The sequence below is a fragment of the Anolis sagrei genome, chromosome 1 (genome assembly GCF_037176765.1).
Source record: "Anolis sagrei isolate rAnoSag1 chromosome 1, rAnoSag1.mat, whole genome shotgun sequence".
Taxonomy (NCBI): Eukaryota; Metazoa; Chordata; class Lepidosauria; order Squamata; family Dactyloidae; genus Anolis; species Anolis sagrei.
In genome coordinates, this window is record NC_090021.1 from 93,061,523 (window position 1) to 93,078,166 (window position 16,644).

The 16,644-nt window shown below is 40.9% G+C and overlaps 1 protein-coding gene across 3 annotated transcripts; it reads right to left on the reverse strand.

The window, feature by feature from the left end:
• GTF3C6 (general transcription factor IIIC subunit 6) lies at positions 1–10,562 on the reverse strand. 3 transcript variants are annotated; one of them, XM_067467096.1, is made up of 6 exons: positions 10,437–10,562; positions 4,315–4,393; positions 2,622–2,685; positions 2,197–2,241; positions 1,966–2,079; positions 1–818 (listed from the first exon to the last, which is right to left on the reverse strand). In XM_067467096.1, the coding sequence occupies exons 1-6, from the start codon at positions 10,496–10,498 to the stop codon at positions 517–519; spliced, it is 666 nt and encodes a 221-aa protein (XP_067323197.1). In that variant the 5' UTR covers positions 10,499–10,562; the 3' UTR covers positions 1–516. The 3 variants fall into 3 exon arrangements, with proteins under 3 accessions (XP_067323197.1, XP_067323192.1, XP_067323189.1); XM_067467091.1 differs by having other exon boundaries at positions 10,434–10,562; XM_067467088.1 differs by having other exon boundaries at positions 10,431–10,562.
• Between the last annotated feature and the right edge of the window lie 6,082 nt (positions 10,563–16,644).

Sequence of the window (16,644 nt, forward strand, 5' to 3'; positions counted from 1 at the left end):
TAAAGACAAAACTATTTTATTTTGTAAGACAGATTGTACAGGTAAAAAACTATATGTAAAAGCAAACACAACTGTATGGTATAAAAAAATCAGGAATGGTTTGTTGACGTTTCTTCACTCAGGCACCAACTTCAGGACTTCACTATTCTGCAATAATGAGATGACATCAGGAGACAAAACACTAAATAAAAGCTGCACTCTACAAAGGGTTGGTAGGCAAGCTCAAGGTTGTTGCTTTGTTCCTAAGATTTCTCTACTCCATAGGACAGTAATCATCTCCACAAAATGATTCGCTGGAACTTGCTAATCGTGCAGCGTAATTACGATGGAGGAACAGCTTAAAAGCTTTATAGGAAATGTAGATTCAGCTGCATAGTTCTTGGACTGACTCTGCATTACCACTAACTTGGTAATAATTGGGGTCCAGTTTTCCAATTAATGATATACATGATATATACCAACTAGATGTCATATAGAACTTTTTATATTCATTATCTTTCAACTGTTGCCTTGACCTCAAGATGGAGGATCATCTACAGCCATATCCTCCAGGCTCTTCACAGGAGAGTTTGTTGCCTTGGAGCCAGTGGCATCCAGAAGGGAGACAGAGTCAGCCAGTTCAATACAAGGTGGCGTCGCAGGTTCAAGGTTTTGAACTCTATTTTCTGGGTCACCAGATTCCCAAACAGAGTCCTCTGCCTGTTTGTCCTGGGATTCAGCTGTTTCCTCTTCTTTTTCATGTAAAAAATTGCAAATCAGGTTTGGCCGGCTGTATGTGAAATCTTTGTCCTTAAGCTCCAGCCATTCCACATTACCACCTGTCAAAAGTAGACAGCAGTGATCAGTACAGAAGTGAGAGTAAAGAGAATATTTAAATGGATATTATTCTATATTTGCATTTGTCTATCACAGATGGAAAGCACTTGGTGTGTTTTTTAATTGAGATGGGAAATAGGTTTGCAATTATGGTTGTCAGGGCAATGTATGTGTACCTGTGTATTGCAAGGATTTTTGTGGTTGTGTATTTTCACAACATGTATCCTTTGTTAGCCTGCCCTCTCCCTTCCCATACATTCTATACTTTTTGTCAACTTCCTTAGTGTCAAATATTGGATGGCGAATTGTTGAGGCAGTGACGTTTACTCTGTAAAGCCCTCTGTATATCAAAATGCATTCCAAATAGTAACCAACACCAAAGTGTATGGCCAACCACATAGGAATGATTAAATAATAAATTAATTTACAATTAAACAACACTGCTGACTAGACAACAGTTATACTTGATCACTAACTATTTTTCTCTATAATGGAGAGAAAATCCACTGCCAGGTTTAGATTACTTGTTCATGGTATCTCCTTACCATGAATACATGAAATAACTATTTTATATTAATCCAATATACAAAGGCAAATATCTCAGACAATTGATACATTTGTTCTTAAATGTATTACAAATCAGTCAGCTAATCTGCAAAAAAGGCCAATGAGTGGTCTTCATATTGTTTCTCATACCTTGAGAACGAGATTAGCAATCCATTATTCTTATATCTTGAATGAAATAACTAAAATATTATTCTGTTTTAAAACAAGAGAATAGAACAGGGTGTCTCAACCTGATGGTTAGGGTTGGTGGCTGCCCTATTGATATCAGTTAAGAGGCACATCTTTTGGGACTATAAAGAATTAAGGTGAAGGGGATCAGAAAGCATGAGTCAAGAGCCCAATGGAACCATTGGAAAACTTAGTTTCTTCAGGCTGGAAACAGTAAGTGCAAAGAGAATAACTTCATAAGCCAGAAAATATGAAGAGAAGAGGAGCAGTCTGTGGACACAGCCTGTGGAACACAGGAAGAGAAGCAAGCAATGCAATCCTGTAGGAATTAGGTGAACATATCCAATGAGGTTTTTAGAGTAGGACAGCAAAATCGATTATATTAAGGAGGGCGCTTTTCTATAATCGGAGTACCTGTGTTTTCTTCTCCTTCCTTTTTCTCTGTGAGGAGTGTCCGTGTCATATTAAGCTTCTTCATTGTGTGGCACTTATATTTTAGCTCTACCTTTTGGTTCCCATCTGCATCTACTATGAAGAAAAGATATTACGGATTCATATTCAAAATCCAATTTTACTCTTTCAAATGTGCAATCTTTTTAGGCTTTTAAAGGTTTTTAAAGAACTCTAATCTAAAATCCTACTTACCATGATCATTGTCTTCTTCAAACACCATGCAGGTACCAAGGGTATCTGGAGATAACAACGAATTTTCTGTTAAGTAGTAACCTGGTTGGAGTCTATTGAAGAAAAAGACTCCAACCAGCCATATCTATTGATAATTAGGCACAGGTGTTAAAATATAGATTTAAATACATATGCAGCTTTTCCATTATACTATGTCTGTAAATAGCTGTTTTTATTAGGATGTTATATACTTTCCCAAAAGCCAATGATTATTTATTTTGCCACTGCATGAAGGATTCATGGGACTGGGATTCTTTTTCTAAACAGAAAACACCTAAGAAATACCAAGATCAAAAATAATTTTAAAAGCTTCTTGATCTCTCAGAACTAGTCAGAGATCCTTCTGTTTACAAAAACATATAGCACAGTCTTATCCAACTCCTTACCTTCATATTCTCCAGTAAACACATATCTGTCTACTTGCAAAATGGGCCTCTCTGTGTCTATGCCCTAAGAAAAAGACAGAATATTTATCAGAAAGAAAAGTGAAACATAGATTATATCCCAGGAATACTCAGAAAACCGCTTCAACGTGGCAAAATTTGTAAGGCTGGACTCCTTTGGGTGCTTTACAGAGGTGTGATTTACTCTTAGTGACATATGAGGAGTGTGCCGTCGCGCCTGGGGCTATAGAGAAAGAGGCATGGACGTGACTGCTTTCCCCAGGGGATTGCTTTCTTGCCCTCCTTTAGGGAAACTGGAACTCCCAAGGACCAGAACACAACAGTTAACTCGAAATGATGTTTATTGTTAACAGTTCTCTTTCTTTGACACAAACTTTATGTTTCAACTGGGAAAAGATACTTTATAAACTCTAAGTCCAGGGTCCCAGGAGTAACAAGCTGAGAAGCTTTTCCTGTTCCCTCTCTCTCAATGGTTATGGATGCCTGAGCAAACCACAACCCCAGTTCAGTGGCCTAAATTGAAGGACAAGACCTTCCTATGGTGCAAAAGAACTGGTGTGAGGGCACCTGAGGTCTTCACATGTTTGTTCAGGGGGTTTGAACATAAAGAATAAGACTCAGGGGTAAAACTTAAGAACTGGTAGTAAAAAATGCCTTGACCAGGGGCTTTTGGGCCAAGCTTTTGGACACGTCCATCCAATGAGTCTTTTTTTTACTGAGGTAAAAAGGGTGAGGGAGAAACCTTCCCTTTCTCCCTTGGAAGGGGCGGAGCCTAAACAACTGAACTGGGGAAACAAACCAATTGGTGAACAACAACAATAAATTGACAGCTATAGTAACCAATGAAATTTAACTATACATGTACAAGGTAGACAGAAATAAAATGGCAGTTTAAAATCCTGCAACTAACAGTTCAAAATATATGAGGCGCCACACGCGCCGTCACAAGGAGGATTGGGATAATGTAAGTGTTTTCTTGGGTGGCAGAAAAGAATAATCAGCACCTCCTTGGCAGCTAGATGGCACCCAAATGCAGCTTTGTCTGCAGAAACAACCTGGCTCCTGTTGTATGACCAGAGAAAAAACGAGCAGCCTTTGCCTTCCCATTCTCCACTGTAAAAGTCTACAGCAAAAGTGTCAAAACCCGTGGCCCTACAGGAGCAAGTAAAATCTCAGCCAAAATTTGAAATACGTCATGGCTGGGAATCATGTAGTCTTCCAGATGTTGTTATCTGACAACTCCCAACATTCCCTACTATTTGCTGTGCTAAATAGGGCTGCTGTGAGTTGCAGCCCAGAAATACCTGGAGGCCACAAAATCCCCATCCCTGTATGTGCTCTTGTTGTAAAATTCAGAGAGACACTTCATGCTTCTTTTCTTTTTTCTTTATTTTTTTTCTTTACAAAATACATCGCTATTGTTTGTAAAGTGCGTGCCTATTTTGATAATGCGTGTACATAACAGGAACCCACAGTTCATCATAGCTTTCTGCCGGCCACACATGGCCAAAGAAAAATATGTATAATCTTGATATAGGGCAATACAATCTCCAACAATGCTGAAACAGTCCATAATCAGCAGAAATGATTCTGCTTGTTTCTGCAAGTTTTGAATAAGGGTCATTGTTCTCTTTTTAAAAAAATGAAGGTGTAGGTTAGTTTTAATGGAACTTACCAAGATCTTGCACTTGTTGTCACATTTTTCCAGAAAGTCTGAATCAATTATTCCCGACAGTTCAACCATGACTAATTGTTCCTGGGGGGGAAAAAGTTTACAGTATACTTTTAAATAATATATGTAGAAGCTCAGTGTTCCTTTTAATCCCAGCAGATGGTGCTCACTGGCAAGTACATTGTTGTCAAAATCACCTTGTTCATGGAGACACGCTTTCTACACCCTTCTGCTTTTATGTTGCAATTACACAATGTTTGTATTTTCTGCATTTGTAACACAATAGGATAAAAATGTATACTCTTCTGACCACTTTGTCCCTTCCAAGTCCTTGAAAGTAGTTAGTTAGCTAACACTAGGAAAATTTTGCTCTAATGCAATGGAAGCTGATATGCATCTTCCTCCACCTCTCATTTGACACACAGTTTTAAGTCCGAAATGGCATCTCTGTACTAACACGACTTTATCCAAATACTGACCGGTAGGATTCCTTTAAATAAATAAAATACACACTAACATATGGATTTTATACTTAGTACACATATGCATTTGGTGGATAAAGGATTGTAATGTGATGAGGCGGCTACAAAAGCCAATGGGATTTTGGCCTTTATAAATAGGAGTCTAGTGTCTAGATCCAGGGAAGTTATGCTACCCCTCTATTCTGCCTTGGTCAGACCACACCTGGAATACTGTGTCCAATTCTGGGCACCGTAATTTAAGGGAGATGTTGACAATCTGTAATATGTCCAGAGGAGGGTGACTACAATGATCAAGGGTCTGGAGAACAAACCCTATGAGAAGCGGCTTAAAGAGCTGGACACGTTTAGCCTGCAGAAGAGAAGGCTGAGAGGAGAGATGATGACCATATATATATATGTGAGGGGAAGTCATAGAGAGGGTGGGAGCAAGTTTGTTTTCTGCTGCCCTAACTTCCTAACTGTGTCCAGGAGTGTGGCAAAGTCTTCTTTGGAGGCTTTTAAGCAGAGGCTGGGTGGCCATCTGTTGGGGGTGCTTTGAAAGCAATTTTCCTGCTTCTTGGCAGGGGGTTGGACTGGATGCCCCATAAGGTCTCTTCCAATTCTATGATTCTAAGATGCAGTCACGTCTAATTTAAACTTATCCTTGTACTGTGCCTTTAAATAAATTCTGACTTAATTAACCATGGATTTTCGTCATAGGGTTTATTCAAGGAAAGTTGCCATTGCCTTCCTCTAAGACTGAGAGACTGTGATGTACCCAAGGTCACCCAAAGGTTTTCCATGGATTCAAATCCAGATTTCCCTGAACATGGGTCGAACACTACACCACATTTGCCTCAGTTCTGGACTACTCCAACTTAAATATGGCAACCATATTTTGTATACTCTGTACTGCCATTTCAATGCAGAATTAACTGCCACCTTTTATTCAACAATCCCATATCCTAAATAATGGCAATGGGTTAAAGCACTGAGCTGCTGAGCTTATTGATCGAAAGGTCGCAGGTTCGATTCCGGGGAGCAGCGTGAGCTTCTGCTGTCAGCCCTAGCTTCTGCCAACCTAGCAGTTCAAAAACATGCAAATGTGAATAGATCAATAGGTACCGCTCCGGCGGGAAGGTAACGGCGCTCCATGCAGTCATGCCGGCCACATGACCTCGGAGGTGTCTACGGACAACGCTGGCTCTTCGGCTTAGAAATGGAGATGAGCACCACACCCCAGAGTCAGACATGACTGGACTTAATGTCAGGGGACTACCTTTACCTTACATTTTGCTTTTCCCACTTTTCTGTAGATTTAAATACTCTCATGCAACAGCATTAGAACAGATCCCTGTTCTGAGATCCCGGTGAATGCCAGCAGTTGTGTCAGAGAGGATTAGAGTAGATAACGTGAACCAAAACCTTTGCAACCCGAAAGACAGTTGCATCTGTCAAGTAGGAAAATAAGGGACCACCTTGTGTGGGAGGCTAAATTTAACTAATTTATGAGGCCATAAAGAAAGAAGACTCCGGGGAATGTGGAATGCGGAAGAACTTCATCGGTGTGGTTGATGGACGATGAAAAGCAGCAGCTCCCCTGGCGGCCAGAAAAAAAAAAAAGTTAAATAGCCTTTGTCTGTTAAATGTTGTTTGTCAAACTGTTTGCCATATATGTGTTTACTGTAATCCGCCCTGAGTCCCCTGCGGGGTGAGAAGGGCGGAATATAAGAACTGTAAATAAATAAATAAATAAATAAAACTAAAAAAAACCTAAACAAAAACCCACAAAAAAACCCCAATGATAACAGAGAGCAGCTTCATTATGTTTAGCGCCTGCTAACAGATGACATTAGGGCAGTAATCTATTTCCATGATCTGGAAAGTGTCTCACAGCACTGAGTCATCTGTCTCACGACTGTCAATCTGCCTGGCAGCAGTTCACCAGCATTTCAGGAAGGATTCTTTCCTAGACCTCCCCAGAGCTCCCTGTTGGTCCCCCCATTCGAGGATTATGGATTTATTATTCATTTGCTAAAACACACCCATCCCTTCTTTATCACTGTATCTCAAGGAGCCTAGAATCTAAACAACTGAATGTGTTTTAATCAGTTTTTAAGTATTTGAACTGTTTATTTTTATTATCATTTATATTTAATTCTATTTTAAGGTTTGTATATTTTAAAGGTATAAATTGTATTGCATTGGTTTTACTGTAAGCCACTTTGACCCTCTTTCATAGGGAGAGAAATCAGAGTATAAATAACAATAATAATTCAAACTTCTTTCTTTAAACAAGATAAAATATGTATCAGACAAAGCAACCAATTTAAACTCCTTTAAAAGCTACAACAATTTAAAGCAATGTACATGCACACTTTGAAATAAACTGTTCCTCAAAAGCTTTAATAGAAAGCAATGTTTTGATTTGGCGCTATCTACACTGACCCTTTGCACATCAGTGCTCTGTAGTCATCACCATCTGGGCCTCAAACTAGTTCCAGGATTTCCTATGTAATCAATCTTTACAGAGAAACCACTTTCTTCAATACTGCATTGATGTTTGGTGTAGATGACACCTTGGTATGGAAAGATGCCAGCACTGGCATCAGTTGGGTCTTCAAAGCCGTCTCCTCACATTTCATACTGCCCCAGCAGTGGGACACAAGCAAGGGTACCCCTGGCCCACCTCAGTTCTCACACTAAACAGGCCCTGTGTGGTTTCTGAAAGCAGATTGATATATTCAGGGCAGCATAGTCCATTTGTCCATCTATATCCACAAACTCACATGGATTCACATTTGTCCATCTATATCAATGGTTTGAAAATATCTTTCTCCTGAAAAAAAAAAATCTAAAAAGCACACCTTGATTTTGCTATGTTATATATGTTGGGCAAACTACAAAAATAATAAAGCAGTGCATCCAAAAACAAACAGGACACCTAAAGTTGAGCATCAGCTCACAGCACGTGAAGCGTGAAGTGCTGTGTGATGTGGCTATAAAGAATTTAGAGCTTAGGCAAAGAGGCAGAGTCCAATCTTAAAAATCACAAAAGGTTTATTTACAATAATAAGACATAACTGCATTTCTTAATAATCAAGAACTGAGTCTGAGCTACTCTAACACCAATCTCTTCTAAGGTTTCCAAAAGAGTGAAAGACTCAATTACTACATCTCTCCTGACAAGAGAGAAGAAAAAGATACATTCCTAACTGTCATTCAGGAGACATGGAGGAAGGAAAACCCTTAGTCTAGGTAAAGATTTTCCCCTGACATTAAGTCCAGTCGCATCCAACTCTGGGGGTTGGTGCTCATCTCCATTTCTAAGTCAAAGAACCAGCATTGTCCATATACACCTCCAAGGTTGTCTGGCCAGCATGACTGCATGGAACAGTTACCTTCCTGCTGGAGTGGTACTTATTGATCTACTCACATTTGAATCTTTTCGAACTGCTGAGTTACAGAATCTGGGGCTAACAGCGGGAGCTCACGCCGCTCCCTGGATCCGTACCTGCAACACCTTTCAGTCAGTAAGCTCAGTGATGTAACCCACTGCACCATCTGGGGTGTTGCAGTAAGTCATAGCAGGACCAAGTGTGTGTTGGAGAAAAACCTTATGGTGTTAATTATTATGTACAGCTGGTAATGTAGATCAACCAGCAAGCTTGGACCACACCCGGTGGGGTATATCTGTATGGGTTTTTTAGAATACAGTGTGGGTGGTGGAGAGATTTTTTTTCCAGAGATCTATGCTCAAAGCAGCATGGAGAAAGCAGCAGGGAGAAGCTACTCTGAAGGAGGCTATGGTGGAATATCTATTTACTCAAGGTTTATGTTTTGCTCTCTCATTTGATTTAAGATGAAGATGCCTTATTTTGTGTTACTTACGAGGACTATGTAAGTTTCTTACACTGTTTGATTTTTGTATTCAACATTGAGAGTTTATGTTTCATCTCTGCTGAGTAAAGATTTTTCCGTTCATTTTTCCTCTTGTCTGTGAGTCTATTGCATTTGGACTTTGGGCACTGGGTAAAATCCGCTGCTGTGCAACACAGGGTTCCTTTTTAACCCTTAGTCTATATTAAGCTAACTAAACTGTTCCTCATTGAGGACTTGAGACTTGGGCAGTGTGAGGTTGAATCCCAACAATATAAGAGACACCCTTTTACTAAGCCAACATATATACAATGGGACTTGGGAATCCACGGATGTTGGCATCCATAACATCCTCCACTAAAACCCAGCAGGTATCAAGGTCCCACTGTAAGAGTAGTGATAGGGAAGCTCATTGTGAAGGGCAAAGTCCTCCCCTCTCCCCATTACATGTACACACAACGCCCCTATTAAAACAGCTTCATTGGCTGCCGATAAGTTGCGGAGCCAAATTCAAAGTGCAGGTCATGACCTATAAAGCCCTAAACGATTTGGGCCCCGCCTATCTCCATGATTGCATTTCCTTCTATGAACCACAAATGCTAAGATCTTCCGGGGGGCGGGGCTCCTTTCGCTCCCACCATCGTCACAAGTACGGTTGGTGGGGATGAGAGAGAGGGTGCCCCTCACCTCTGGAACGGAAGACAGGCCCCACCCCTCCCCCCCTTTCGTAAGAGCTTGAAGACCTGGTGGTTTCAACAAGCCTTTGAGAATGACCAGTTCTAGTCCAGCCCCAAACATTATTGAATATGGCCTTGCACTTCTTACCTATTACCTTGGTCATCCCTCTAATACAGTGGTTCTCAACCTGTGGGTCCCCAGGTGTTTTGACCTACAACTCCCAGAAATCTCAGCCAGTTTATCAGCTATTAGGATTTCTGGGAGTTGAAGGCCAAAAAATCTGGGGACCCACAGGTCGAGAACCACTGGAAATGAGCAGCCACAACTCCCCGTACCTGCTATTGCTGTTATAGCACTGTACTTAATTCCCAGCCCCCTCATATTTTGAGTTTGCATTAGACTTAGCCCGGCTTTTTAATTGCTCTGAATAGGCAGGATTCTTTTTAGTATACATGTGTTATTGTGATAATTTTATGTTAATGTTGTTTTGTTAATTTTATGTTATGCTGTTTACTTTGTATGTTTCGGTGATGTTACTTGGAAACCTCTCTGAGCCCCCCTCAGCGAGATAGAGAGGTATATAAATAAAGTTTTATTATTTATTATTATTACAGGCAGCCCCGGAGTTACAGACATCCAACTTACAAACGAATCATAGTTAAGAACGGGAGTGAGACAACAGAAAGTGAGAGAAACCTAGGAAGTGAGAGAAATCTTTCCTCTAGGAAGGGAAATTCACTCCTGGAAGGGTTATCATGGGGGAAATTGTCTCCATTGAAGCTTTAGCACCAATCCTTGCTTGCACTAGAAGCTATATGTTTTGGACTTCAACTCCCATCATGCCTAACAGCCTCAGGCCCCTTTCTTTTCCCCCTCAGCCGCTTAAGCGGCTGAGGGGGAAAAGAAAGGGGCCTGAGGCTGTTAGGCATGATGGGAGTTGAAGTCCAAAACACCTGGAAGGCCCAAGTTTGCCCAGGCTTGACCCAGACTGTCGCCTCCTTGATCTTGGCCCTCCAAAGAGGCAAGGGAGGAATGGGGAGGGACCCTCCGCTTTGCTCCTCTTCCTTTCCCGCATGCAGGGCCTCCCTCGCACCCACCTCCTCCTCCTCCTCCTCCTCCTCCTCCACTTCCTCCTCCTGGCCATCCCGGAGTCCCTCCGACGACTCCATGGCAGCAGCGCCTCAGCGCAAGTCATGTGTGTCCCCGGCAACCGCCACCATCTTGCGCGCGCATGCGTATCCCCGCCCCCCTAGTCCCCTCCCCCAACGACAGCGCCTTTGCAACATCCTTCCTGGGCCGGGAGGGCTGCAGTCGCGCGCTGACTTTGAGGCTGTTGAGGGCCTTTGCTGGCGCGAGGCAGGGGAAATCTCGCGAGAAACCGCACGAGGATGCCTCTGGCCCGCTAGAAAGGAAAGACTTTGGAAGAACGGGATGTCTCTTATGAGGGGAAAGGAGGATTCCTAAATGGGGAAGGAGAGCCAGGCCCTATCTACAATCACCCTATGATCCAGTTTATTTGCTTTAACCGGGATTATATGAGTCTCAACTGCCAGATAATTCAGTTTAAAGCAGGTAATATGTTTTCTGAAACTTGGTGAGTGTAGATGAGGCCCCAAGGTGCGTCAACACTAGAATGCAGGGGTCCTCAAACTTTGTAAACAGAGGGCCAGGTCACAGTCCCTCAAACTGTTGGAGGGCCAGATTATAATTTGAAGAAAAAAAAGGAATTCCTATGCACACAGCACATATCTTATTTGTAGTGCAAAAAACACTTTAAAGCAATACAGTAATTAAAATGAACATTTTTAACAAATATAAACTTATTAGTATTTCAATGGGAAGTGTGGGCCTGCTTTTGGCTGATGAGATAGGGTTGTTGTGTGCTTTCAAGTAGTTTCAGACTGGTTGACCCTAAGTGAGGGCCAGGTAAATGACCTTGGAGAGCAGTATCCGGCCCCCAGGCCTTAGTTTGAGGACACTTGCTAGAATTGATGCCGTTTGACACCCCTTTAACTGCCAATAGTTCAGTGCTGTGGAATCAAGAGAGTTGTGTTTGTCAAGGTCTTTCCATTATCCCTCTCTGGCAGAGTGCCAATGCTTCACCAGACTATGGCTCCCACCATTCCATAGCATTGAGCCATGGTTTTAAGCATTTGGGGCTACGTGGAAGGACATCCAGGTCATTTTCCCACGAAATGCACTTTAATTTTCCCTGAATCGGATTGGCCTGGCCCATTCAACCATTACAAAGTGCCTGCTCCAAACAAAAAGTTTGTTTCCCCTGCTCTTCCCTTAAAGCCTTTATTATCAGGGAGGTCAGTGTGTCCTGGCTTTCTCCTGCCCCATCCTCCATTCCCATCCCCACTTACATATTTGTGTGTTTTTAAAGAAGAGGATGCTAATGAATTCGCTTTTTTGTACAGTGACCAACTGGACCTCAGGGCCCTTCCACACAGCCATATAACCCAGAATATCAAGGCAGAAAAATCACACAAAACCTGCTTTGAACTGGGTTATCTGAGTCCACACTGCCATATATCCCAGTTCAAAGTAGAAAATGTGGGATTTTATTCAGCTGTGTGGAAGGGGCCTCAGACAGTACAGTCAGTCCCCGAGATACAAACATTCAAGTTACAAAGGACTTCATGAAGAGCAGGGGTGAGATAACAGGAAGTGAGAGAAATCTGCCCTTTGGAAGGGTAATTCACCCCCTGAAAGAGTTATTATCATGGGGGAAAAGTATATCCACTGAAGTTTTATCACCAATCTTTGTTTCCACAACAAGCCATTTTAAAAAAATCCAATTATCACGGAGACAGAGAGTGAGGTGAATTCTTCTGAAAGGGTACAGACAGTAAACCAAATCCTTCCCTATGCTGTCCGGCTGTTCAAAGCTAAATATATAATGTGTGTGTGTGTGTGGCTGGCTTGATTTACACTTTAAAAATGTACGTGTTCTGACTTACATACAAATTCAACTTAAGAACAGTTGTAAAGAACTTAGCTTGTTTGTAACTTGGGGACTGCCTGTACTTATTTTTGTCTTTGACATGGAACAATATATTGCTAGGAAAATAAATTCCAAAAGTGGCTCTATGTGGGACTGTTTGCATTAACTTTGATAATGTAGTATTTTTGAAAACAATATTGTGGAGTTTGGGAACTCACCTCTGTATGCAAGTCAATGGCATATGTGTAAGTCTCTATTATTTCCCTTCTTTGATGTCTCGATGAAGATGGAAAGATAATACCTTTTACTATGCTGGCAAACCAAAGTAGCCATGAATGGATAGTAAATTTTTACTGAATTTGTTTATACAGTATTTTATCACTTTCAAGGTTTACTGCCTTCTGGGCCAAGAGAATTTGACTGACTTGGGTGGGCCAGAGATTTAATTTGATACTGTGCCTCAAGCTGCAAAATATTTTTGCCTTTTCTTTTTACTGAACAAGTGTGCTCAAGATCTAAGAATACTTTCATTAATCATAGCTCAGGTGTATATAATGCACCTCTCTTGTTTACTAAAGTGGTATGATCACAGTTCCTCAACTGCTGAAACAGAACAGATGTAGCTTTGCAGTAGCTACAGCAGCAATATCAACCTTAGATGGAGAGCCAAATCATCCAGGAAATGGTCAAAAATTGGTCTCATTTGACCAATAAATATCTGAATTATTGGTCAGAGAAAATTATGAGTTTTGCACATTTTAGAATCAAATACGGTTTGATACCACTTTACCCACCATGGCTCAATGCTATGGAGTTGTATTTTTACAAGATCTTTAATCTTCTCTGGCAAGTAGTGCAGTGCTATGCCTCACCAAACTACATCTCCCATGACTCCATAACATTGAGCCATGGTAGTTAGAGCGGTGTCAAACTGCATTAATTCTAGAATGTAAATGCACTCTAAGCATGTTTTCTCCTAGTCATGAGCATAGGATACCGGTATCCCCTGCTTATTCATCAGGAACCAGAGCAGAAGCCAGACTTTATTTAGCTTTGTTTATCATTATATAGTGTGTAATCACAGAAATGTATGGAAATGTAACAAAATAGACCTAAAGAAAGGTCCATGCATCAAATGTGTGGGTTCTGGTTATAATTGAAAAGGTCAAAAGAGCAGATCATTAAAAAAACTGATCATCTAAAAAAACCAGGGGGCACTTACAAGGATTATAAGAGCTGTAGTCCAAAATAGTGAGCTGGAGAAAGCTGCCCTAAATATAGGCTGTTCTTAGTGTAGCAAAGGTGTGTTCCTGAGAAGATTTTTTTATGAGATACCCAGAACAGATAAAATAGCAGGAGGCCCTCCTGTGAGGAAAAACAGGGAAAGTGACTTCAAGGCAAGCAGAGAGAACACCTTGTCCTTTGGAGACAATTCCGAATTTGTGCAGGTTCTCAGGCTAGGATTTAATGGAGGACAGAAATATGCCCCTTCACACATAGGTGTCCTTTATTTAAAGTTGGAAATGTTTTCCTTTTATATTAGACTGAGCAAACTGCCAGGAAATCCCTTCATAAAGGCAGAACTCTGTGTATCAGTAATGTATGAATGTGAACAATATTTTTATTTTACAAGCATGTGACTAAGTTAACTGAAATAAATACTTTTAGCTGGTATTTAGGTAGATCATAAACTTACTAACATCTATTCCCTGATTGTCAACCCTACACATCAAGAATTTCAACATTATTCTGTTTTTAAAATCTGACATTATTGTGGATGGAACATCTATTCGTGATTTGAATGCTACTGGATTCCATTTGTGTCACTTAGACAAATGAATAAAAATGTGTTTATGTGACAGGAAGCATACCTGATTCTATTTTAACCCAGATGTTCTTTATTGTCCCTTTCCCCTTGGCAACCTGCCCAAAATATTGGTCCCCGTTTGACATCTGAGAAAAAAAACTGTTTAAAAGAGACAAGATTAACAATAACATCTGGTGGCAGAACAATTCAGGATTATATAATAGTAATTCTATAAATGAGCTCACACTCTGTTACAGTCTATTTTTATTAAGGTAAGTAATCTCATACAGGAGCCCCCAGTAGCACAGTGGGTTAAACCACTGAGCTGCTAAACTTGTTGATCGAAAGGTCGCAGGTTCGAATCTGGGTGTGAACTTCCGCTGTCAGCCCCAGCTTCTGCCAACCTAACAGTTTGAAAACATGCAAATGTGAGTAGATCAATAGGTACCACATTGGTGGGAAGGTAATGGTGCTCCATGTAGTCATGCTGGCCACATGACCTTGGAGATGTCTGCGGACAACGCCGGCTCTTCGGCTTAGAAATGGAGATGAGCACCAACTCCCAGAGTCGGACCGACTGGACTTAATGTCAGGGGAAAACCTTTACCTTTAATCTCATACAAGCACATACTGAATTGATTGACAATTCTTTCTTTGATGCCCTTATGATCAAGTATGCAAATGATCTTTTAGCACCTTAAAGATGGAGAGAACAAAGTTGTTAGCTTAAACACTTATAGACTTTAATAGTGGATCTACACAGTAGAATTCATGCAGTTTGATTTCACTTAAACTGCCATGGCTCAATGCTATGGAAAATTGAGGTTGTACCTTTACAAGGTCTTTTATCTTCTCTGCCAGAGTGCTGGTACCACACCAAACAACCCTCAAGACTCCATAGCATTGAGCCGTTGCAGTTAAAGTGGTGTCAAACTGAATTCTACAGCGTACATACACTCTATGGGCCTCAAGACAAAGGCCAGGTGAAGCATCCGGTGTTGCCTTGCTTTGCAGAGGAAAGAGGGGCAGTGGGGTGAATCTGTTGCCCCAAGCGCAGCTCCTTTAGTGACACTTTCCCCATCACACGTGGGAAGCGTTGCCATTCTGCAGAGGAGCAGTACAGAGGTAACCTCCCATGTTGTGGGGGAAGTGTCCAATGATGCTTCCACCCCTGTTGAGGGCGGCGCCTCTGCTGAAAGTCCCACAATGTCATGTGATGGCTGGCGCAGGGCTCCTTCCCCAAGACGGCATAGTGTCATAGGACGCTGATTTATGTGAGTGTGATGAAGTTGTAAGTCTATTTTCTCAAGGGCATACAGATTCCAGACTAACACAACTCTACCCTTATGGTCATGTGAATAAACATACCATATCCCTATATATATATATGAGTTATTATCACATACTGACTTGTTACTTCATTTTCAACTGCTGACCATACCTTCTGATGAGAAATGTTTGCCCTAAAAAAAACATAAGACAATGGAGCCAAATTCATCCTAAAGATGTTCTCATGTGGCATATTAGATGACCGTAACTATTTAAGTGAGTCAGGCCACGTAAATTCAGTGTCTGGATATTACTGAAAATGAAGTGCCAATTTATGTATTTAGACCAGTATCTACTTCAGAATCCTTGTAATTGTGATAACATTTTCCTCTTAATTTTTATTCCATTTGCACAACAGTAATTTGGCAGTCTGTCTTACATGGCTTAAGATAGCAGTTTAATGCTTCAGGGCTTGCTTTGCTATGTAGTCATGGAGCCTTATACTTTTAAAGCTGTTTTTTGACAGCACAAAAACTCCAAATATGGTTGCTGTTTTATCAGGTTATTCTGTAGTTCACATGAAATATAGAATGGAATGATAGAAGTTACTGCTTACAGAATCAAAGGTACATTTCCCTTTGTCTGGTACACAGTATAGCACCTCTTTTGCTTCATGTTTTATCATCTAGAAATTGTTGCTTGCTTGAAATTACTGATTTGGAAAACCAGGAAGAATAACTAGTATAATAACTAGTATACTGCATCCCCAAAAATAACAAACCTTAACCTGCAGTCATTCTCTAGGATGAACTGGTTTACCTAAGAGGCCACTTTCTCCACTAAGACTTGAACTGGCTTCTGTTCAGAGAAGGCAGCACATCCACGGTATCTGACCTCCTTCCAAGCAAGTGAAATATGCTAAGCCTCTTTCAGGGGAACAGGTAAAGTTCCTCAGGTTTTAAAGAATTGGTGTTACAGTAAAAGGGAAAGCAAGGCTTTCAGCCAGGAAGTGTGTGAAGGATTAATAAATTCCAAATATATATTCCATGTAGGGTAACAGCTTTTGAATAAAGTTCAGGTTAATCTGAGTAAATGTTATAGTAGGCATAAAAAGCTCATTTTAAATGAAGTATCTCCAAAGTCAACTGTAGACATTAAAAAATCTGATTTCTTAAAACAGAATTATTGACTGGCAATGATATAAAGATTTAAATCTATCTATCTAGTGTCTTCAAGTTGTTTCCGGCTTACGGTGACCCTAAGGTGAACTGATCACTTGGCTTTCTGGA